Raw genomic sequence first — 23,261 nt, forward strand, 5'->3', positions numbered from 1 at the left:
GTCTTCCGTCCAGGTGGAGGTCGCAATCGGGTCGCAGGCTTACAGTGTATATTGAACGGATTAGCCTGGATTTCAATTGCCACCACTGCACATGTAACGTAAATTCACCATGGATGGAGCTGCGCGGGCCGAGTGATGAGAGATCATAATGTTACTGGCTCTGTCTGTTTCCTACACGACCCGCTACTGGAACACAAGTATCGATCAGTATGGCCGTCAAGCGCTATACCTTTGCTGGAAACCTAATTGAATTTCCCTTTATGAAGCTTTACGCGTCTTGGAAACATTTCACTGTTTCAGAATCGCTACCCTGAGCAAACTGTATTGTGTCTCAATCCAGTCTGATCATACCAGGTATGCTGCTGAACGCGTGAGTGGGCTGCTAAGTCTCTGAGCGTTGGTGAACCTCCACGAGGAAACATAGTACTGGCTGGCGGAGTGTGGTGCATGTTCAGCAACATGACATTCGCTGGTTTTCTCCTGATCTGGCTAGTCGTGGCTGGGTGCACACGCACGTCTCTGGGCGTGCAAGGTGAGAACTCTAATGATCCATGCTACCGGCACGTCATAGATAAAAAAAACACGATATCCAGTGTTCCTTCGGACTAATAAATGCATGGTGCCGGACAAGGCGAGAAATAGCACAAATCGTCCTGTCCGCGGGAATATTCCACAACTTTCTTCACGTTTACTTGAGTCGTGTTTTCTCAAGCTGAAGTTTTGAAATCTTATCTGAAAACTAAGTATTAGCGCTGTGTTAGCTTTGCAATGTTTGTAACTGTGAGTGTGAATTTCATGTCCTGTGAACGCAACTTTAGGCTCTAAAATGTCTTGAAGAATATTTTACTGTACAGATTGAGGACCGTTCTGTATGTTCCTTCAGTGACGTGTCCCAGAATTTCTACGCAGAGCGGAGGCAGCAGTCCCGTGACACCGGGACAAAGAGTGGTGTTTCACTGCGCCTCGCCACGTCTGCCCGACAGGAGTCCCTACCTGACGTGCCAGAGCAACGGACGATACGATGCACCCTCTCCTGTATGCTTGGGTAAGAATGCACTGCACACGGACTTAAATATGACTATTGTGAGATAATAATTATTCCCTAGTTGAGGGAATGGAAATGGAAAAAAAACTGAAGAAAAAATCGACTGTCACCACCAGGACTCGATACAAGGACCATCGCTTGAGCCAAGCGATGCTCTATCAACCGAACTATGGTGCATCTATCTGGCATTTCAGCAGAGACCATTCAAAATTATGAGACAAAGTACGTGTTATCGCTACAAAACTGACACCATCACTTGGCCATATCGCGAAAAATTGAATCCTCTTGGTGCAAAGAAAGAACACGAACGGAGCCCTTTCATAGTTGAGGTACATTATTTTTCTTGCTTAGAGCCATTGGCTGCAACCCACCAAAAGTCTCTCTGAATTTTTACTGAAGAAGGCTTCAACATGATTTATACAATTCTATGTTTTGATAACATTTTGCCAACAAATTATTACCTCCTTTTTAAGTACAGATATCAAACCTTACACATCATGTGACATGTACAGCAATAGCGACGAATCTTCTTCCTTTTGTTCTGTTTCAGATCAATGCAACCCAGTAGAGAACAACGTTTACCTGGCTGAACACGCACCAGCAGGAACCTTGCTACTGACTCTGCCAACTGCACTAACAGCGCTTAGATCCATCTGGACAGTACACGATTATCCGTCTAAGATTGATGAGCTGAAGTTTAGTATTTCAGGCTACGTGCAATTTACATCCAACCCCGGGCATTTGGTGGCGGCTGTGGCGGATGCGAGTAAATTTCTGACACCCAACACGATCCAAAACGTGATGGTGTCCTACAAAGTGTGTGTCTTCAAGGTGAATGTACTGCTACGAAATGTACCGGACATAAACATCAAAAACAGGTCTGCCATACTGCAGATTAACGGCGGTGACGGGGGAGATGTTAATGTGTCAACGTTGTTCGTCACAGTATCTCAGCCAGCGAGTGACCTGACAGTGTTCTCCGTGTGTCGTGCTTCCAACGCAAGTCTTGCTGCGGTGTTCCGCGTACGCAGGCGCCACGGCATGGAGTTTGTTTTGACTGCGAACACGTCTGGTTTGGCAGCTGTGATACCATCCAGTCTGAACATCACTCTCACTCTGTGTGCCACGGACAACGCTAACGGAAGTTCCAGCTCCCCAGGCGGTATCGACACATACACAGCCTGGCATAATGCCTATGCTGAGATCAATGTCACAGTTGGGCTACGTAGAGGTAAGGAAATACTGCTTGCTGCTTTCATTGCATACATCTAAAGAAGGTATGTCTATGCACTAATGTCATGTTGGTGTGTCAGGGGAGCCACTTACGGGCGCAAGGTACGCCACGTGACCCAGCGGAACCGTTTATGACTCTAATATTATTATTTTCATACATGTCAGGTGCCCGTTGTCAGGTCGTTCCTAGCATTTGGCCAATCAGAGCACCACCGTACCTGGGCATTATCAGACCATAATGCACGGGTACGGCGTACCCATGCCCATTAGGAATGACCCCAGGCGTACTACGTACGCTGGTGCACTGAAAAATATGCACCAATGCCTTTTTGGGCAGTGACCTGGTACATACATATGCAGTACTCCAGCGCACATAGAACACATGGGACCATTCCTAAGGACACCACATGCACTCGCACACACCACCCAAAACGAAACTACTTACGTGCAAAGTCCAAAACAATTATATTTTACTAGCAAAGTCGACATAGGAGAAGTAATTTATAACAACGTGACAATAGCACACAGAATGTCATTACTATGCATTACTAAATTCAAGCCAATTGAGACGAACAAGTCGACAGGTGAACATGCATCACAAAGTTACCTATCTGGAATAGATCAGATTGTATTTCGAACTCCTACAAAATATACAGTTACATCTACACAAAGGCAGAAGAGAACAGAGACAGCCGACTAGGTCATTGTTGTAACGCTGCGTTTCATGCACATAGCAAAGCTAAGGCAATCCTCACACAACTGATAACCTGTAAATCATCTGGATCCAAATGTATACCCAGGCAGGTGGCTAAAAAAGAGCGCAAAGTGAGTGAAGCGCGAAAAAGCAGGTGGCATAGCGCGCAAAGGTGGTAAAAGCGCGACATTATTGTGACATTTCAAGTGATACGTTAGTTAGGGAGACATGGTGCGGATGGTGTCCAGTTACATCTACATGTACATGTACTTCAAATGTACCTAGCTACATGTCGAGTGTACATATGGACCTCAAGTAAACTGAAAGCAATGCGAACACATCTCAGATGTATGTGAAAAAGTATCATTGTTCCGGAAAAGAACCCTTTCAATGTACTCTCAAACCTAGTCTAATTACTAGTGCCACATGGTCAAGGATGTTTGCGTCGCACGTTAACTCCAAAGCAGCAGCGAATCAGCTAACTTCCGTAGCGCCCAATAGGCAACACTTAAACCAAAATGCAAAGGCATATTCCTGGAACTGCAAGTAAATCTGACACAAAACGTTCTATCATTCCACGGAGAAAGCTCCTTCCGATCTTGTTCGACCCTTCATTCATATGACAGCTGATTGGAACCTTCCTCCTCCCTTGAATTTTTTTGGGGTACAAATTTATTTATTTTTATTTTTATTAATTTTTTGGTCCAGCGGAATTTTTCCTCCCTTGACCATGTTTACCTTATTTGTCTACAACTAGGCACGTGGCATGTAGGAACTATAATAAACACATGGTGCGTCGTGCATTATGGCTGATTGTATGCCCTAGTGCGTAGCCCTCAGTCGTGCACCTTAGCCTGCGGGCCTAAGGCCCTTGGGCTACGGTGCACGACCTCGGGCTACGCACTAGGGCATAAATCAGCCATAATGCCCTCCGTACCATGTGTTATTATATACATAATTACTCAATCGGCGGACAGAACCGTTTCGTCCTTTTTGGACTCATCAGCGCAGCACAGAGATAATGAGGCCGAACCGGGTAGCAATGAAAAATATAATTTCCAAAGCCAAAATAAAACCAGACCCGAAAGCACCTTGCCAGAGTACTCAAACTGGCAAGTCGGTGATTATTTTTTATACACAGTACGAGTGTGTGGCTCCCATTGTTTAGCATCGCATAAACTCTATATCAGTGGGTTGTCCTTGCAATCTTTGAGTCGCCTGTTCACCAGCCTGGCTATAGAAAAATAATCAAGTCAAGAACATGACATAATGCTGAATGCAGTCGCACTGGGCTCAGTAAAAATACACCTGGATACAAAATACGCACCTGTGAGTCTACAAGCAAGATTATAGCAATAAAAACGGATTTATGGCAGCTTTCTAAAAAAACAGAATAATTGAAAAGCTGACATGATCGCTTTTCCAAATGAATGCAACTGTGGTCTCCTTTCTAGGGTCTCGATGCACGGCGCACTTCCTCCATATCATGCAGTTACGTCCATGCACTGTGTTTGTCGTTTAAACTCGAAGTAGTCAGGCAAAAGCTGGTGCGCTGTTTCGAGAGATTGCAGGTTTTGGTGCATTTCCTATAATTGTTTTTATTTACTTTTTTTCACGTGGAAGGCGAACATTCCGAACGTACCGGTTTTCAATGAAATGTTTTTGAGTTGTGCGTGTAGAAGAGGCAGTTCCAGACTAAAAGAAAAGGAAAAACGTTTTTGTGACTGATTACAGTGCACTATGCAGGCTGATTGTGTAATAAAGGCTGGGTGCCATATTGTTATTTATTACTCTAGTAGTCAGTCATGCTTTAGTTTAGGGACTATTGTTACTCAAGGATTTGTGTGTTGCTTCCTGCGTGAGAGCTCGCGCTTTTCCTGCCGACTCGAAATCTCAATTGACCGACTCTCGACTGCCATCCAGAGGGCGGTATATGAGAAGTCCATTGAACCCTCCACTCGGCCAACCTGCATGAAAGTACCACCCTCATTATTACTAAGGCGTCTGAAATACCACATTTGAGGACCCTATCTTATGTTCTGTCAGGTATCTTCCCACGGATATGGAGCGACTGCGTCATAAGTACAGATTTGGCTGTCCAGAGCATGGGGTACAAGTTGACATTATCGAGAACCACTATGGAGGCCTCTTCCATGGTGCCTTGTGCGCAGGAAGACCTCTACATAAAAACTTACATTTTGTGGAAAGCAGAATCGATTGTACACCAAGTAATGGACACTCATAACTTCGGAGATGTGTTGTAATGATTAGAATGGCAATGGTGAAAAGGCAGAGGAAATAAGTAGGGCTTGCACGCCTGTATTTTGAGCAATTATTCTGCATGAAACAAATACTGACATTTGCCCATATGTGTTGGAATTCGTCCTGAGCTCAGTTCGTCTCAAATTTTGTTTTTGGCATTGTATGGTACGCCCATTTCACTTCTGTAGCCACGGAATGTATAGTTCCAGAGGCTCCGAAGAACGGGTCATTCAACACCAACAACACTGCCTTGAGTGTTGGAGAATGGCTTAGTGTCACCTGTGCTGGTGGGTTCCTGCAATCCAACAACAACACTGCAGTTTCTTGCCTGGCGAATGGCTCATTGAGTGCCACCGTACCAATCTGCTTAGGTAAGCTTCAAAAATAAGAGGATTAAAAAAGGTGTCTTTACTGCGAGTCTCATGCACTAAGCGATTATCAGAAAACAGTAATGAGTAACAACAGTCGTGAAAGACTGCATCATGGCCTAAAGCTATTCTGATGCATTGCATCTTGCCTTAGAACCGTATCAACTGAGACAGAGCGACCATTTCAAAATGTTATCAGCTTAACCTGCAACAGCACTTGCTCACACAGACTCGATAGCCCAGCCCATACCTCTGCTCTCCAACATTGATTATCTGAGTCCAATTGTGGAGGGAGCCATACAATGTCAATTTTGTTTTTAACCAATTTGAAAGGCATTGGCTTGTAATATATTTTAAGATCTCAATTTGCACAGACTCACACGGAAAGTTCTCTGCTATCACCAAAGTGTTTACCGCTGTTCCTGGCTCTGTTTGTAGATGTGAACGAATGTCAACTTGTATTTAACATTTGTCATGCAAACGCTACATGCTACAACACAGCAGGCAGCCATGTGTGTCAATGCAATGCTGGTTTTGCTGGCAATGGAAGCTTTTGTGAAGGTATGTATGCTAGGATTATTTTATGCCTGTCAGTGAGCCATTACCGGTAATGCTTCTCTTCTGGTGCTCACTTGGCTTGCACACCTGTAATTTGAGCAATTATTCTGCATGCCACCAATAGTGCCATATGTCCATAATTATGTGTTGGAATTCATCATGGGATAATTTCATCTCAATCTTTGTTCTTGGTATTGTATGGTGTGCTCATTCCACTTCTGTAGCCACTGAATGTATAGTTCCAGAGGCTCCGCAGAACGGGTCATTCAACACCAACAACACTGCCTTGAGTGTTGGAGAATGGCTTAGTGTCACCTGTGCTAGTGGGTTCCTACAGTCCAACAACAACACTGCAGTTTTCTGCCTGGCGAATGGCTCATTGAGTGCCATCGTACCAATCTGCTTAGGTTAGCTTCAGTAAAGAGAGAGATTGCATCTTGCCTTAGAACCCAATCAGCTGGGACAGAGAAACCTTTTCAAAAGATTATCAGCATATCGTGCAAGAGCACTTGCTCACACAGACTCGATAGCCCAACCCACACCTCTGTTCTACAACATTGATTCTCTGATTCCAATTGTGCAGGCAGCCGTACAATGTTACTTTTGTTTGAACCAATTTGAAAGGTTTGTGATGTATTTTGGCATCTGAAAATGCGCACACTCAAACGAAAAGTTCTTCGCTATCACTAACCGCTGTTACTGGCTCTGTTTTTAGATGTGAACGAATGTCAACTTGACTTTAACATTTGTCATGCAAACGCTACATGCCACAACACAGCCGGCAGCCATGTGTGTCAATGCAATGCTGGTTTTTCCGGCAATGGAAGCTTTTGTGAAGGTAGGTGTGCTGGGATTATTTTGTGAACGCCACTAAGCCATTTTTACATGCTTCTCTTCTGTGGCTCACTCGTATTCTGATTGACCCAGCGATGGACGTTAGACATTATTTGGAGGTTCAGGCATGTGTCAATTACGTGGATCAAGTGTGATGATTAGTTCCTGAGTATAGTGCACAAACAATGGTATTAATGTACCATCACATTAAACGATTTTGCAGGGAAGATAGTATAGGCAAGATATGCCTCATTTCTTGTTGGATGAGAGCAACGAAGAAAACAAGAAATTCTGTTCTTTTCGAAACGCGAGTGCACAGTCCAGAGTTCACGGACTGTGCTGAGAGTGCGGTACGCACTGGCTGCACAGTGCGGAGTTGCAGTATGCACATGAAGGTGCATGCTGATCTGAAGATTGTTCTTGGAGCAGCTGTTGCTGCGACCCTGCAGTTCTATTGTCGTTGTTACGGTGTGTATGAGAGAGTCGAAAAGAAACTGGTATTTAGACTCCTGACAAAACACATTTGTGTGTGTGTCTTATTAGTGTGGAAAACAGAATTTATTGCAATCCAAATAATGAACACTCATAACTGGGGATATGTGTTGTATTGATTGGAATGGCAATGGCGAAAAGGCAAGGGAAATGAGTATGGTTTGCACGCCTGTATTTTAATTAGTGGTGTGCACGGGTAGTTGGGTAACTGTGCTGCCCATAATTATGTGTTGGAATTCACCATGAGCTGAGTTCTTATCAATTTTTGTTTTTGTATGGTATGCCCATTCCACTTCCATAGCTACTGAATGTATAGTTCCAGAGGCTCCGCAGAACGGGTCATTCAACACCAACAACACTGCTTTGAGTGTTGGAGAATGGCTGAATGTCACCTGCGCTAGTGGGTTCCTACAGTCCAACAACATCACTGCAGTTTCCTGCCTGGAGAATGGATCATTGAGTGCAACAGTACCAATCTGCTTAGGTAAGCAATTCAGTAAAGAGATACATTGCATCTTGCCTTAGAACCCAATCAGCTGGGACAGAGAGACCTTTTCAAAAGATTATCAGCATATCGTGCAAGAGCACTTGCTCACACAGACTCGATAGCTCAGCCCAAACCTCTGTTCTCCAACATTGATTCTCTGATTCCAATTGTGCAGGCAGCCCTTCAAAAATTGTCACTTTTGTTTGAACCAATTTGAAAGGCTTGTGATGTATTATTTTGGCATCTCAAAATGAGCACACTCAAACGAAAAGTTCTTCGCTATCACTAACCACTGTTCCTGGCTCTGTTTTTAGATGTGAACGAATGTCAACTTGACTTTAACATTTGTCACGCAAATGCTACATGCCACAACACAGCCGGCAGCCATGTGTGTCAATGCAATGCGGGTTTTGCCGGCAATGGAAGCTTTTGTGAAGGTGAGTACGCTGAGAATAGTTTATTTTTTTATTTTTTATTTTTTTATTGCAACATCTCAAGACTCGGCGGAAACACCGGCCAATATTACGAGAGTGGGTGATTGCCAACCACGGCGATAAATAGAAAGAAGGGGAGGGAAAAAGAAAGAGTAGCAAAACGAACAGCAACAACAACTCCGTAAAGAAAGATAATGTCAAATAAAAACAGTGAAAAACACAGAGACGCAAAGGACATGTGGATAACCCCCCCTACTTTTTTGTCTCAGTGACGTGTGGTAAAGCTTTTTTTAGCTCTGAAAAAAATCTCGTGGTTGGGCGTTTTAGCCCCTCATATGCCCGTTCCGGGATCATGGAGACCACTGATACATCTCGGGAACCAGCTGAAGTCGACCCATGGCGGAAAGTAAGCGCCAGGGACCTGATGGCCCGAACTGTGATATTTCCAGCTCCAAAGGATTTGAAACTCGCCGAGTACGTGAGCTGCCTCGAGCAACACGGAATAGGAGCTGAGCTCATCCTATCTATCCAGGTCAGTTCGGTAGGCCAATGCAGATTAACGTTCACAGATATCCAGCTTGCCCAGTTAGTCGTGAAGAATGGTTTCCATATCAATGGACAACATATCCTTCCAAAATCCTTGACAGAAAACACTCATGTTCAGTTGCACATTCACGATGTTCCTGTGTGGGTATCGGATGGCGCCATTACAGCCGCACTTGCTCCATACGGTACCGTGCAGGGCGCCATCCGCCACGGTAAACTTAAGGTACGGGACAACGTTGTTATTGCAACCGGAGTCCGTTTTGCAACCTTTGTATTGGGGTCGAATAAAGCCGTACCTTCGTACGTGAAATCTAGAGACGGGAAAGGCACTTTCCGCGTACATTATAGTGGCCAAAAGCCCACGTGTCGGATTTGCAGCAAGCCAGAGCACCTTGCCAAGGACTGCCCTGAGGCCCGCAGTACCACTGCCAGTACCGGTAGTACACAGCAGTCACGGCACTCAACGTCACCTACATGTACAGACACTGAACGCACACGTCGACTCCTGTCTGATGTGGTTGCAAACCCACCCCAGACAGAGCAGCAAAGTAAAGCCCAATCACAATGCCCAACATCCAAGTCTAAGCAGGATCTCCCAGCAGCTGACAAGAGCGACTCCAGCTCCTCTGAGTCTGAAGAGCTGCCTCTTTCTGCTGATACTGAATCATTGGTCGACAACGAAAGCTTATCCAAGCCAGAAAACCAGCAGCTGTCTAACTTGCCCTGCGACTCCGACAGAGAGGCCAAGAAGGCAGACAGCGATGCATGTACAGCTCTAGGCCCACAGCTGGGAGGCCACAGCGACGATGATCCTGATTCTGGCGGGTGGGAAGTCAACCGATCCAAGCGTTCACGCCATAGCGTCACACCTGATCGGGACCAGAGTGCCACCACCACTGGATCCAAGCAACGGAAAAAACGGAAACGAAAATCTCCTGAGAGTGGCCAACAAGTCCTGTAGTAAGTCACTTCAGAAACTTACCGCTTTAATACACATTTACCTTTCATTTTTACACCCATGCCTAGTTCTGTCATTCATCACAATACCGTTAAATGTTCACTCAGACTCCTTTGCACCAATGCATTTAGCTTAGGAAACAAGCTAGCTGAGTTCCAGCACACACTGCACCAACATAATCCCGACATAGCAGTAGTGACGGAAACAAAGTTTTCCTCTGAAACCGTTCCACCATCCGACTCCACATTCCCTGGCTACACCACCTTCCGGCTGGATCGAACAGCACGCGGTGGCGGAGTGGCCGTATGGATCAGATCTACACTCCCAGCCATGGTAATTGATGAGTTATTTTCTCCACATCACGAACTCATTTGGCTATCCATTCAATTGTCCCCTGGACAAAAGATAGTCTTGGGCGCTGCTTACAGGCCAGGTTCGACGGGGCCCAGTGACCTTACGCTCATTAACCATCTCGATGACATCCTTCCCTCTGCTCGTGCACTTGGTGCCAACCTCATACTCGCCGGTGATTTTAACGTGCATAACCGCAATTGGCTCCATAGCTCGAAGACCACACCTGCGGGGGAAGCCCTCGAAGACACATGCACAGCCCACTTTCTCACGCAGCACGTTCAGAGTCCTACTCGCGGGGATAACACACTCGACCTGGTGATGTCCACGTTCAACTCTCCAGTGACCACGCAGATAATGTCCCCTACTGGTCGATCTGACCACGCTGTAATTCTTTCGGACTTCACAGGTGTTCTTCCTACCCATGAAGCGGCGGTGCAACGAACTGTCTGGCGCTATGAAAAGGCAGACTGGAACCGCCTCCGATCCTTTTTCCGCCAGGTTGATTGGTCAACCGTCATTACTGCCAACCCAGAAACTTCGTGTGAGCACGTTACTGCCACAATCATGAACGCCGTTTCCCAGTTCGTTCCGTCCAAGACACTGACAGTGAAGTCAACAGATCCGAAATGGTGGACACCTGAGTGTGCAGCCGCCACGAAGGAGAAGGACAAACGCTGGCGCACTTGGAGGAAGCACCCTCACGATTTTGCACTGAAACATGAGTTTACCCGTTCTGTAAACAATGCTATCGCAGTCCTTGCTAGATCTAGAGTTTCCAAAGAGAACAGCCTCAGACATAGCTTGTCGAATGGGTCCCTGAAGGAGAAGGAATGGTGGACGAAGCTAAAGTGCGCTTGTGGCGAGGGTCGGAACACTGACATTCCCCTGCTGGTTGATAGTGAAGGTTGCGAGAGGGCCACAAGCTATGAGAAATCGGAGGCTTTCGCACGTTTCTTTTCCCGCAAGTGCAGTGTGCAAGGCCGCGACCTTACCACGATGGACTTACCGGACACGGCATTCGCTGATGCACCTGCACTAACGACAGTCCACTTTCGCCCGGATGCAGTCCACCGGCTTTTAGCTCGCCTGGATGCCTCAAAGGCGACTGGACCCGACGGTATTTCCGCTCGTGTCTTGAAGGAATGCGCCAGAGAACTTGCCAAGCCACTGTGTCAGCTCTTTGCTCTTTGCTTCCAGCACGGAGTCCAGCCACAAATGTGGAAGACTGCCAGCGTGGTTCCAATCCACAAGCGATCTTCACGATCCGCCCTAAGGAATTATCGTCCAGTTTCACTGCTGAGCATAATCTCTAAGATCATGGAGAGCGTTATCAATCGTCAGCTCATGAATCACCTTGAGCGTTACAAACTCCTGACACCCCACCAGTTCGGGTTTCGTCGCCGCCTCGGGACCTCAGATGCGCTACAGGCTCTACACCACGCCTGGATCACAGCCGTCGGCCGAGGCGGTGCAGCACGTATTCTAGCCGTGGATATTGCCGGAGCATTCGACCGTGTGTCCCATGCTGGCCTCCTCCACAAAGTCCGCCATCTTGGCATTGGCGGCCCCCTGCATACCTGGCTCTCTTCCTACCTAGGTGGACGGTCCATTCAATGCTTGGTGGGCGGCCAAACCTCATCGCTGTATACCATATCAGCAGGAGTTCCCCAAGGGAGCATACTCGGCCCTACACTCTTCCTGATTTACGTGAACGACGCCTCAGAGACCCTGTCACCCGGAGCCCACCTAGAGGCGTACGCCGACGATACTACCTTGTACAGCCTGATATCCCTCGACACCTCCCCAGCCGACGCAGCATTGAGCCTCCAGACTTCTGTTGATCGCTTGCATCAGTGGGGCCGCAGATGGCGCATCTCCTTCGAACCGTCGAAGTCCCAAGCCATGACCGCCACTCTCCGCAGAACCCCCATCAATTTGCCTCGCATTGTCTTCGGCGGCACTCCTGTCCTTGAGGAGAAGGCTCTCTCTTTACTTGGAGTGACCTTTGACTCGAAGCTGTCATTCAGCACTCATCTCCGGAAGGTTGCCACTCGAGCCAAACAACGCCTGGGCTTCCTGCGCCGTGCAGCGCACATTCTCTCTCCAGCCGGCCGCACCACAGTATACAAGGCATTTGTTCGACCAGTTATGGAGTATGCCCCCCTCATCTGGATAGGTGCTCCGCCCAGCTACCTGCAACGCCTGGATCATATCCAACGCTGTGCTCTGCGAATCATCGGTCCAGGTGCACTATTACCTAGCCTGGCCATCCGTCGTACTGTTGCCTCGCTTGCCTGCCTATACAAGCTGCATTACCTGCCTGGCCCTCCGCAGCTGCTCTCTGTTTTGCCACCGCGCTATTTCCCCTCATCCAGCCCCAGAACTCGCAGCGAGCATGGTAGCGTCATTGGCCATGACCACCAGCTCCAACACCAGCTGCTTGCATCTGTCCCGCTGGCATTAAAGCGCTCGTTCCCACACTGCAGTATTAGTGACTGGAACTCCCTCCCCGCCGCTCTTCTGTCCCAGCCTCCCCACAGCAAGGGAATGCAAGCATTCAAAACTAATGTTTATCGCCATCTGCGAAGCACAAACTGGCTCTGGGCGGTCGACTCGCTATGATGATGCTCTCGTCGTTCTCCTCTATCCCTATCTATGCACCACAACTGGCTCAGAAAACCGACTCGCCATGATCAGCCATGATGATGCTCCTCTCAGTAACAGCCCTTGTAATTTGTTAATAGTCTCACAGTTTCTCCCGCACACTCGCTGATGTTAACCCTTCCTTTCTTTTCATTTTGCTGACTCGTACAGCTCTATCTTTTGTTTTTGGTGCGTGTTTTTGGCCGTGATGCCGAGACCTCAGGTCGGCAGAGCCATCAATGCCCCACCATCACTGCTGCGTCTCGGTGCAGCCCCTGCTCAATAGTTGTCACGTTCGTCTCAGTATAATTGTCTTTCTTTATTATTTTCGAGCTGGGAATGTGAACATAGTAAAAAAAAAAAAAAAAAAAAAAAAATAATGAGCTATGCATGTCGTAGTAAATAAGGGGCGGCACGGATCTTAAACAGGCGGAGTGAGGTCAGGTCCTTAACTTCTCTGGGTAGAGTGAGCCAAACAGAATAAGCAATAAAGAGAAGGGAGCGCAAAAGAGTGGATGAGTTACACTTAGGGAGTAAGAGTGAGTTTCTAGTTCTTAGAGAAGAGAACCAATTAAAACACATGAGATGAGGTGGGCACAACTCAAGCTTAATAGAATGGACAAGAGAAGCCAGGTGTGCACTGCGTCCATGTGATAACGGGGTTGTGTGAGCGATTTTATAAAGGGCGGATGATGAGAGCATGCGGGGTTGACGGAGGAGAATTTTAAGGATTTTCTTGTGATGTATTTCAAGCTTTGCAGCAGCGGAAGAGGATAACCCAACCCAAGACGTATCTGCATAATGAAATATTGGGCGAAGGTAGGCGAAATAAAAAAGAAGCTTGCAAGAAAGTGGGAGGTAGGAGCAGTGGGGGGAGAGAATTCCTAAGGATTTACTTGATTTTTTACAGATATATTCGATGTGAGGTACCCAAGAGAGTGCAGAGTCAATCACAATGCCAAGGTGTTTGTGAGAAGACACTATGTCAATTGGATTTGGAAAGTTGGCATGGATGAGGGTTGTGAACTCCGGCTGGGGCGGGAAGAGCATGATCTTTGTTTTTGATAGATTTGGGGACAACCTCCAGGACGACATCCAGGAAAGAACTTCCTGAATGCCAGCACGCAAGTTGTTTTTCAGGCCAGTGAGGGAAGCTGATGAGGTGAGAAGGGTCGTGTCGTCATCAAACAGAGACGTTCCAGGGAAGACTGCAGGTAAGTCGTTTACGTAAATTATAAATAGTAGGGGACCAAGAATTGATCCTTGAGGAACGCCCGACAATACTGGCTCTGCAGCCGAGGATGTGCCAAGCACAGTTACGTACTGATAACGCCCAGAGAGATAAGATTTCAGCCAGGAGAGTGGCTGTTTGCGTACCCTGAATGCATGCTCGAGCTTTGCCAAAAGTCCTCGATGCCAGACGGTATCAAAAGCCTTGGCCAAGTCAAAGAAGCAAATGCCAGCAAGCGCTCTGTTATCCCTATGCTGGCACACCTGCTGCACGATGCGGGTCAGTTGAAGAGAGGTGGAGTCGCCTTTACGAAACCCAGATTGTGCGGGACTCAGAAACGGCGAAACATGTCTGTATAAGTGGTCATAAAAGATGCGTTCACATACTTTGGACACGCAGGGAAGAAGAGAGATAGGGCGGTAGTTTGCAGGTTCGTGGTGGGAACCTTTCTTGAATACAGGTATGACTTTCGCTGTTTTCCATGCGGAAGGGAATATGCCCGTGGTAAATGACATGTTGAAAATATGGCACAAAGGGAATGCTATGGATGGTGCCAGGGCCTTGAGGACCCGGTTGGGGATGGCGTCAGGACCAGACGCCTTGCACGTTGGAAGCTTCTTCAGATGACGCCGGACAGTGGCAGTTGTGGTGATGACGGACGTGAAACAAGCTGAGGGCTCCGAGGGGGTGAGAATAGGGGGAATAGAGAGCAACGGGTCATCTGGCCGAGTCACAGAGGCAAACTGGGCGTTTAATGCCGTAGCTTTGGCCAAAGGGTCAGCCGCCTGCTGAGTCCCTGTTGTGAGTGACGGAATTTACCGTGATACGTTTCGAATTCTTGCTTGTCTCACAAACTGGTGAAGCGATGGACGGTGTCTACCCTGCAAAGTAGTTTTCATTGAGCGGATATAAGCTCTGTACTTTGTCCGCGTCAGGGTTTTCACTATATTTCGCTGCTGTTGGTATGCTTGTTTGTTTTGTTGTGTTGGGTACTTCCTAAAAATGCTATAGAGATCATATTTCCACTTGATTGCTGTGCGGAGATGGGCATCAACCCAGGGTGGCTGACTGGGCCGTGGGCAGCGGTGAGAATACGGCTGCTTTCCGAATGGCCAGAGGTGCTTCTCAAGGGCACTGTTGAGAATGGAAGAAAAGTGTGAAAGCGCATCATCGACGTTGCTGGCACGCAGGTGCCAGCTCCAGTCAATATCAGAGAGCTCTGCATTCACACTATCCCAGACGGAAGATGGCACGGATTTAAAGTCATATTCCGGCTTTGCAGGAACATTGCTGAAGTGGCTTTGGGGTGCAGCAGCGGGATGTCCGCTTGCAGCAGGTTCCTCACGGTAAACAGCATCAGTAGGCAGTAGGAAAGGACTGAGGATCTGTGCGTGGTCAGATGCACCAAGAGGAGCAACAGATGTAACAGAGAGTAGTAGGTGAGGATGATCCGTGAGTACAACGTCAATACACGATGTTGAGCCGTGGGGGGTAAAGTGTGTGGGGAATGTCACCATTTGCTCAAGGCCAAAACAAGAGAAGAGGTTACGGAACTCCCTTCCAGCACGATTCGTGGTGTCACTAGGAGACCAGTCAGAGTGGCGAGCATTCAAGTCTCCTGCAAGTACAATCGCCGAATTGGGAAGGCTAATAGTAGACAGACAGTCCTCTAGGAGGTCACTAAATGCCTGGACTTGGGAGATGCTGTCTCCAGGGGGTCTGTAAACAGAGCAGATGATGAGGGGGAGTGAGGGAAGGATCACTGGCCGCAATTCGAGCCAAACCGCCTCCAGTCCACAGCGCTCAAGGTCGAAGCGGCGCTTGATGGACATGAACGATCTGTCAGCTACAAGAGTAGCAACACCGCCATAGCCTCTTGCTGGCAGGTTATCAGAGCTGGTCGTGGGTGGGCGGTCCAGGCGGTATGACGTGTAGCCTGGAATTGAGACGTCTATGGCAGCTGTCAGCCACGTTTCACATAGGCAGATTATGTCTGGAGAATACTGCTCACAGACTTGACTAAGCTCAGCTAACTTATTTACTATGGAGCGGCAGTTAAGTGAGAGCACTGAGAAGGATGAAGGATGTGATCTGGGGGTGAAGGGTGGTGCGAGTGGATTTAGAGTAGACATGTTTACGGATTTGAAGCGTGGTCAAAGGTGATCCTGTCCTGCTTAAAGCGCCATTCTCTTGCAGTGACCTCTGGAGGCCAGAAATCTGGACCGAGGGCTGCTTCCTTGCGTTCCGCTGGAATGACGACGTGGGCGAATGCCACTCCAAAGTACTTGGTTTCGGAGACTGAACACTTGATCACTTGTATTTCTCGTCTTGTACACCACTTGGCAATCGAGTCAGAGGAGCATCCACTCTTTACGTTGCCCAAATATAGTGCGCAACACTTCGTGCGGGACCCTCCTGACAGCTGTTCCGAGGGCTTTGGGCGATTCTCGTAGTACGATGTGACTCGTGTCGAGGGAACGGTGGTCTCATTACGTGTGTCGTGTGCCTTATTTGGTCCCTGGTGCCCAGCCTATACGGTGGTGCTGTACAGTGCTGGAGGATGATAGGTGCCGTTTTTTGGCGGGCCTGGTTTCAATCTGGGTTGCATTTGGTGATGTGCGTAGGTTCTGGGGTTGTACGGTGACAGCAGGCAAGGTTGGTTTCAAAAGAGCTCCAGCAGGGTGGTAGCTCTGCAAATTGTCATGGGGTACAGACAATGCACGTAGATCGGCCAAATCTGCCTTCAATGTAAGTATTTCGGCCTTCATTGATGTTATCAAGGATAGCTCCTTGGTGAGGCAAGTGACCTGGTCTACTAGGCTAGTTAGAGTGTCAGACTGCGACTTACTACTACAGGTCCAGTGAGATCCAATTCCAGCGTCCCGCAGCGCACAGACCAGTTCCGGTCTTGCGAGGCCATCGCATCCAACAATGCCCTGTTGCCGTCCCAGCTCTCTCAGCCTGTCAAAGCCCAGCAGGGCGAGGTCTATCTCAGCATTAATCTTCGTTTCCGTGGGTCCACGGGAGCCAAAGGCTCACCGAACTACGAAAAGAGTCAAAATCTCACGTTTGGGCAGAGCGCCAAAAACTGCATCCGCATGCGAAACGCAAAAAGATTCACTTTATGCCTGTCACCAAGTCATTATTGCTTGTGTTGGTGCTCACTCGGGATAAGCAATGGACTCAGGACATTATTATACGGAAATGTAGTGAAACTACAAACTAGTGAAAATGTAGGAATGTTGTAATTTCGCGGATCAAGTGGGATGGGAAATGCTTGAGGATGATGCACAAACAATGCATATGATCACATTGAATGATATAGTCATCAATATATTGACCCTGTGACTCTTGAAAAGGCTAACTTAGCTTTCCAGTCACTATCTAAGCACCTAATCATTGCGCTTTTGGTTTTTCTCTGCAGTTGCTTGCCCACAGCCTACCATCATCAATGGAAAGTACAGCTTCTTTCCGATAACCAATGGGCAAATGGTTAAAGTTGTATGCTTCAAGGGCTACATTGCCACTGGCTATACAATGCTGTACTGCACTGGCCATGGTACCTACAATGCCTCAGTTCCTCAGTGTCTCAGTAAGCTTTACAACACGATAGTTGCATGTTGTCTGCATTGCGCAATGCCGTGCATGGTTGTATGTAACTTGTTTGGGATCGTATGCATACATGCTAGTCTGTATATACAAGCGTACATATTCATGAGCATAAATATTCGTGAGAGACTGGTTTACGAACAATCTTGCTTTCTCATAAAGATATGTGATGAAGCATCAAATGAGCAGCCCAAGAAGACCGCCCTAGAATGCTAGGTGGTCTTTTTCTCCAATCGTTGATACACAACAAGTTAATCGAGAATAGGAAAAGCTCCCTTAAAATTCAGTCATCATCCAGCCTTTCGGTTCGTTTTATATGCCTTGTGTGACCTCAGAACCCTGTTATCCGTCATCGGTGAGCAATGTTTACGTGACCGAAAACTCCGCAAGAGGAGCAGTGCTAGTGAAATTAGCAAACAGTTCTGCATATCCGAAGTGGGTACCTACAATTATAGGGTTATACAATGGTATGCCGGTGACTGATCTTGCACTTGATTGGAACAGTAGCAATTCCTCAAATGAAGCCGTGATCACCTCGGTGACAGGTGCTGGTCAATTTCTCAGTCCTATCATCCCCTATCAGGTAATGGTGATCTTTCCCAGTTACTGTGTCCACGAACTAGCTGTACTTTGGCGTGCTTCACCCGTGATGACTATGGCTGACGTACAGCCACTTACAATGAGGTTAAGGAGCAATGGCGCTGTGATAAATGTGACAACATTTCACATCAACGTTTCCGAGCCTGCCACAGGTGTATCATCGTTCAGGATCTGCGCGGTATCTGACGCAAGTATCTCCGCTATGTTCAGCCTAAGTCAGAACGACATGTTCAGTATTATGCTGACTGCAAATGCGACTGGAATTCATGCGCGTCTCCAAAGCAGCCGTAATGTCAGTCTGACTATCTGCGTGAGGGATAATGCAGCAGGCAGGTCTGCTTCAATGGATAGTTTTGAGAACTTTACCTCCTGGCACAGTGGACAGGCCAACTATAGTGTCCTGCTTCGTCTCTACAAAGGTACGCCTTGAATGTCCCTTATCAATATTTCTGCAGAATATTGCAAAGGTTTTGAAGAAAAACATTTCAAATTCCACTGAAATACCAGGCCAGGCACAATGGTGTTCACATGCGAAAATGTGCCGTAGCCCTGGAAGTGAGTACTGAGAAGTGACCGGTGTTCATGTCCTATTTTGCTGAATAATCTTTCATGCGGTGTATTTGTGTATAATGATGCGTCACAGCGAAGACATGTGACAGCAAAGCGGAGGTGGTGCTGGAGGAACTTTTCAAATGTGACAATATATTCGAGGCAAAAGCTACCGATTATGCAACTGCACACAGCTGCTCTGCGACAAGTTGGCAAGTTATTGTTGATTTTGGTTACTGATTACCCAGATAACTGTGCCTTCCATGTACAACTTGTGTCACTTCAGGAGCAGCTTGCAATGAGCCATTCTTATCCCAGAATTCGGCACTGAAGAACCGCCAGTTCAAGGCAGGAACGGCTGCATACGAGGAAGATGATGTCATAGTTACTAGCTGCAGAGCGGGTTATGCGGTGGACCAGGGCGACACACAGAGAACGTGTGGAGCACAAGGAACATGGAGTGGACAGACATTAACCTGCAAAGGTAAGTTTGTATGATAATTGTAATAGAACATTTAGCATACAGGGCAGCGATGTAATGCTAACCTTTCCGTTTCTGTCTGTATTGAGCTCTGCTACATGTGATGGTTGATTGTCCACTTGAAAAGAGGAAAAGAAAATTTCCCCAGGAGAAATGAAAGTGTAACAGGGACCAAATGCAGAGATGCTTTGTGCTAGCAAAGTGCAAAGTTCTACTGTATATGTCCAGTTGGATGTGCTTGCTCATTTCGACATGATGACGGATGTGGATTCAGATCTGTGGACTGCTGTACACGGGCTGCATTGGTACTTTTCATAATGATCATGCTTTGCTTTCTACAGGGTATACCTATTATTTTCCTAGCTGTTCATGCTGTCCATGCTGTACTCCATGGCGTAGAAATTGCATCAGTTATGGAATACAGTCCAGCTGAGTCTCACGCGAAGTGTCATGTTTTGATCTTTTGGTTGACACACAGATACGGATGAGTGCCAGCTACGCTCACATGATTGCGATGCGAACGCGGCATGCAGCAACACAGTGGGCAGCTATATTTGCCAGTGTAGTGCAGGATTCTCCGGAAATGGCACAATTTGTAATGGTAAGTCTTTACAGAGCAACGATCAGTGGGTGGCATAGTTGGGGGTGGGGGTAGCAGGAGTAGGAAAGATAAAAAAATGAGTCCATTTAAAATTTCCCGTTGTAACATTGAATGGCCGAATCGTTACACTGATCATGTTATTGAGATTCCATTGCAGTTGCTAGTACATGTAATCATTCTTCTGGCCAAGTTGTTTGGTCATGTATGCTGGTTGTCAAGAATGTTTGTCTCGTTGTGAGTACATGTAGCACTTTTTTTGTTTGCGTTCTTATATCACATCTGCAGCAAGACTATGCTCTATGCTTTCCTTAACCCGGAATGGTCAGCTCAGACCAGATAGCCAAGTTCCCGTTGGCCAGACAGTCACTCTGCTTTGCTTCCAGGGATATGCATCGGTGGGCACCACAAGAACGAAGTGCACATTGGACGCCCAGTACTCTGACAAACTCGGCCACTGCATAAGTGAGTTCCTGTGACCTGTTTCCTTCCTGGTGTCAATGCCCATTGATAGTGTTACTTGTGTTCAATTCTTTTAGTAGCTGTGAAGATTAAACACTATAGGAAATTTGCTCTGAAGAAGCTTGTCTTCGGAAGATAGCACTGAGTGATGCTGATCACCAAATAACTTTCCTAACAGGGTGCAAAGTGACAAAGTATCTCGAGGAACTCAACAAATTATTATTGTGGATGTGTAAATTGAGAGAGATGGTAAATATTGCTCGTTTACTGTGGCCCTGATACAGAGTCACCACAAGCCGAAGTGCCCGAGAAACTAACCATCATGGAGGGCAGCGCAGTGACGATTCCATGCAATGTGTCTGGAGATGGACTCATTGCTGTTACCTGGCATGACAGCCATGACCGCACCATCAGTCCAAGTAGAACCTATCGAATAAACAGTAAGTCTATTATAGATTGGCGCATGCTTTGCGGAAGATTTGAAATTGCTATTACACTGTGTTGATTTCTCAATGCATTGACTTTGAATTGCAGATTGTTTTCTTTTGAAAACTGAAATCATGGAAATCACATTGTTTCAGTGAACAGTTTATATTTGTGCCAAGCCCATATTTGACCGGAGAACGATACATTATCTTGTAAAATAAAACACGGCAAGGAAATGTTGCTCGAATAGCGCTCCATGCACAACGAGCAGTGCCACCCACCCACTTAGAATAGAATGAATCTACTCGCATGTTAGGTCACTGAGTTTCACACCCACGTATGTTTTCCATGTGCAGGAGTTCCACACACGCTGACAATACTATCAGTGAGTCACTGGGATGATCACGGCAACATTACATGTATGGCTGCAAACAAGGAGATTATTGACCCGAACCTGGGCTCAAGCAAGGCATCAACATTTCTAGATATTCAAGGTGAGACTAGACGCAGGCTGAAGCTGTGGTCGTGTGTGTGTAGTTCTAAAATAGTGACTAGAACCCTCGAGACAAGATCTTGCATGCATTGCTCCTTCTTGCCTTCTGAGGTCAGATTATCTAAATCATTCGCTCCCTATATATGAGAACCTAGGGAGTGTGACACGCCCTCACTCACACGTATCCAAAGTCAGTTATGGTGTCGTCCTGAGTACATTATGGCTTATGACATGTTAGGTACAGAGGTCAAAAGTAGTTTTCGCAGGTAGTTTAGCTCCCTCAGGATCAGACTGTTTTTTCACAGTCATTTATAGCTGCCTCGGTATTAGACTGTGTTCACAGCCATTTTACCTCATCTTCTTTCTGTCGAGGTTGCGCTTGTGTATATTGTGCTCGTACAAGAGGCTGGGTTCATACTTGTACATGTAATAAAATGGTCAAAAGAATGGAAGTCAAGAGGTGGAATGTGTGAACAGCCAACCAAACATGCTTCTGCATATTCATTGTGCAGTAACATCACTGCTCTCAAGTTATAGCTTATATGAGCATGACCTCGAATCACATCACCTTCTTCTAGGATTGTGATTTACCTCATTCCTGACCTACCTCTCTTTTCAATGTTCTCGGCTTAGTCGCTGCCTTTATCAAGCCTAAAATCTCGTTGAGGACAAGCACTCTGATCGGCTCAACATTGTCAATACCCTGCACCATCCAAGGACGACCACGTCCTGTTGCACGCTGGTGCCATATCGGGCAAGATGGCCGGTGTAATGCTTTGGCAGCATCCAAGGACTGCATGGCTTTCAGGACAGTTAGCAGTGATTGGGCTGAGCAAGGCGACTGGGATGACAAATATGTTCTTGATGGTGATACAGTGACGCTTGTGATAGACAACGTGCAGCCATGCCATGCTGGCCTGTATAAGTGCATGGCCAGCAATTCAGTCAGCAATGAACCAGTCATGTCAGTTACTTTCCTGAGTGTGCATGGTAAGTCCTGTAACATGGCAAAGAGTCAGCAAGTGTGATAAAGAGAGAGAGGGAGTAAGGGAGATTGACCAAAAGATTGAGTGGCTAGTATCAGGTCGAATATGTGAATACGCGTTCGTCGAATATAGATGTTTATATTGTATTGCTTTTATTTGTATTGTAACAAAAAATAGCAGGACAATTTTATAAGACAGTTTTTGGTTGTATGTCAGAAAGTAAAATCCAAACCATGTTATTCTAAAGGCAGGTGTTATTTTCCTAGATACATTTTGTGACCGTTTTTGTTTGCAGAGTCTAGTCATTTTGAGATATCTTCAAGTTACACCAGCTCGTCACTGTCGACTGTGGATAGTGATCAGGAAGCAAGGGACCTTGTGACAAAGACGGTAAATGAACGTTATTTATTTCGCCTTTCCACCTCTCTTATGAATTTTAAACGCATTGAAATCATATACTTGCAGGACGCTTGGACACTTTGGGATTTACACCGAACCGTTCTGGTTAGCTGGTCATACTATTTTGAAGTATTTTCACGATTTAATTCATGATGTCTAGACCTGAAAAGGGCTATCACAGTAATCCCCCAAAGAATTCTGATTTAGCAGTGCATTTGATCCCTCTTTCATGCACTCTTAGTGTCCGGACTCTCCAGGCTTTCCTTTTTCTTGGCACGATTATCGAATCGTTCATTTTCATGCTGCATATTCTTGTCCTGCATATGTAGCTTAAATCTTTGTTTGGAGTTGAGGTCCAGATCGAGAACAAGATTGTAAGAATTCGGTAAGATTGAGTTGCCGTTTCATCCACAGATGCCACACATTATGTAAGATCAGACTATCGTATTTGGAGGGCACTGAAACAAAACTGCGGAAATTCGGCATGATGCCCAAGAAAAACAATTGTACAGGTTCGCG

At 46.7% G+C, this 23,261-nt stretch overlaps 1 protein-coding gene across 1 annotated transcript; it reads left to right on the forward strand.

The window, feature by feature from the left end:
* Window positions 1-183: 183 nt before the first annotated feature.
* LOC135829226 (uncharacterized) lies at window positions 184-22,151 on the forward strand (the record flags this gene model as incomplete). The annotated part of the gene is made up of 17 exons (XM_065341631.1): window positions 184-532; window positions 884-1,045; window positions 1,596-2,276; window positions 5,423-5,605; window positions 6,041-6,163; window positions 6,385-6,567; window positions 6,876-6,998; window positions 7,788-7,970; window positions 8,288-8,410; window positions 17,564-17,731; window positions 18,084-18,767; window positions 19,184-19,381; window positions 19,857-19,979; window positions 20,265-20,441; window positions 20,723-20,878; window positions 21,221-21,358; window positions 21,991-22,151. Coding segments are annotated over exons 1-17 (3,651 nt in total), but the record flags the coding sequence as incomplete, so codon positions are not given.
* Window positions 22,152-23,261: the final 1,110 nt, after the last annotated feature.

This window comes from Sycon ciliatum, chromosome 13 (assembly GCF_964019385.1).
Source record: "Sycon ciliatum chromosome 13, ocSycCili1.1, whole genome shotgun sequence".
Lineage (NCBI taxonomy): Eukaryota > Metazoa > Porifera > Calcarea > Leucosolenida > Sycettidae > Sycon > Sycon ciliatum.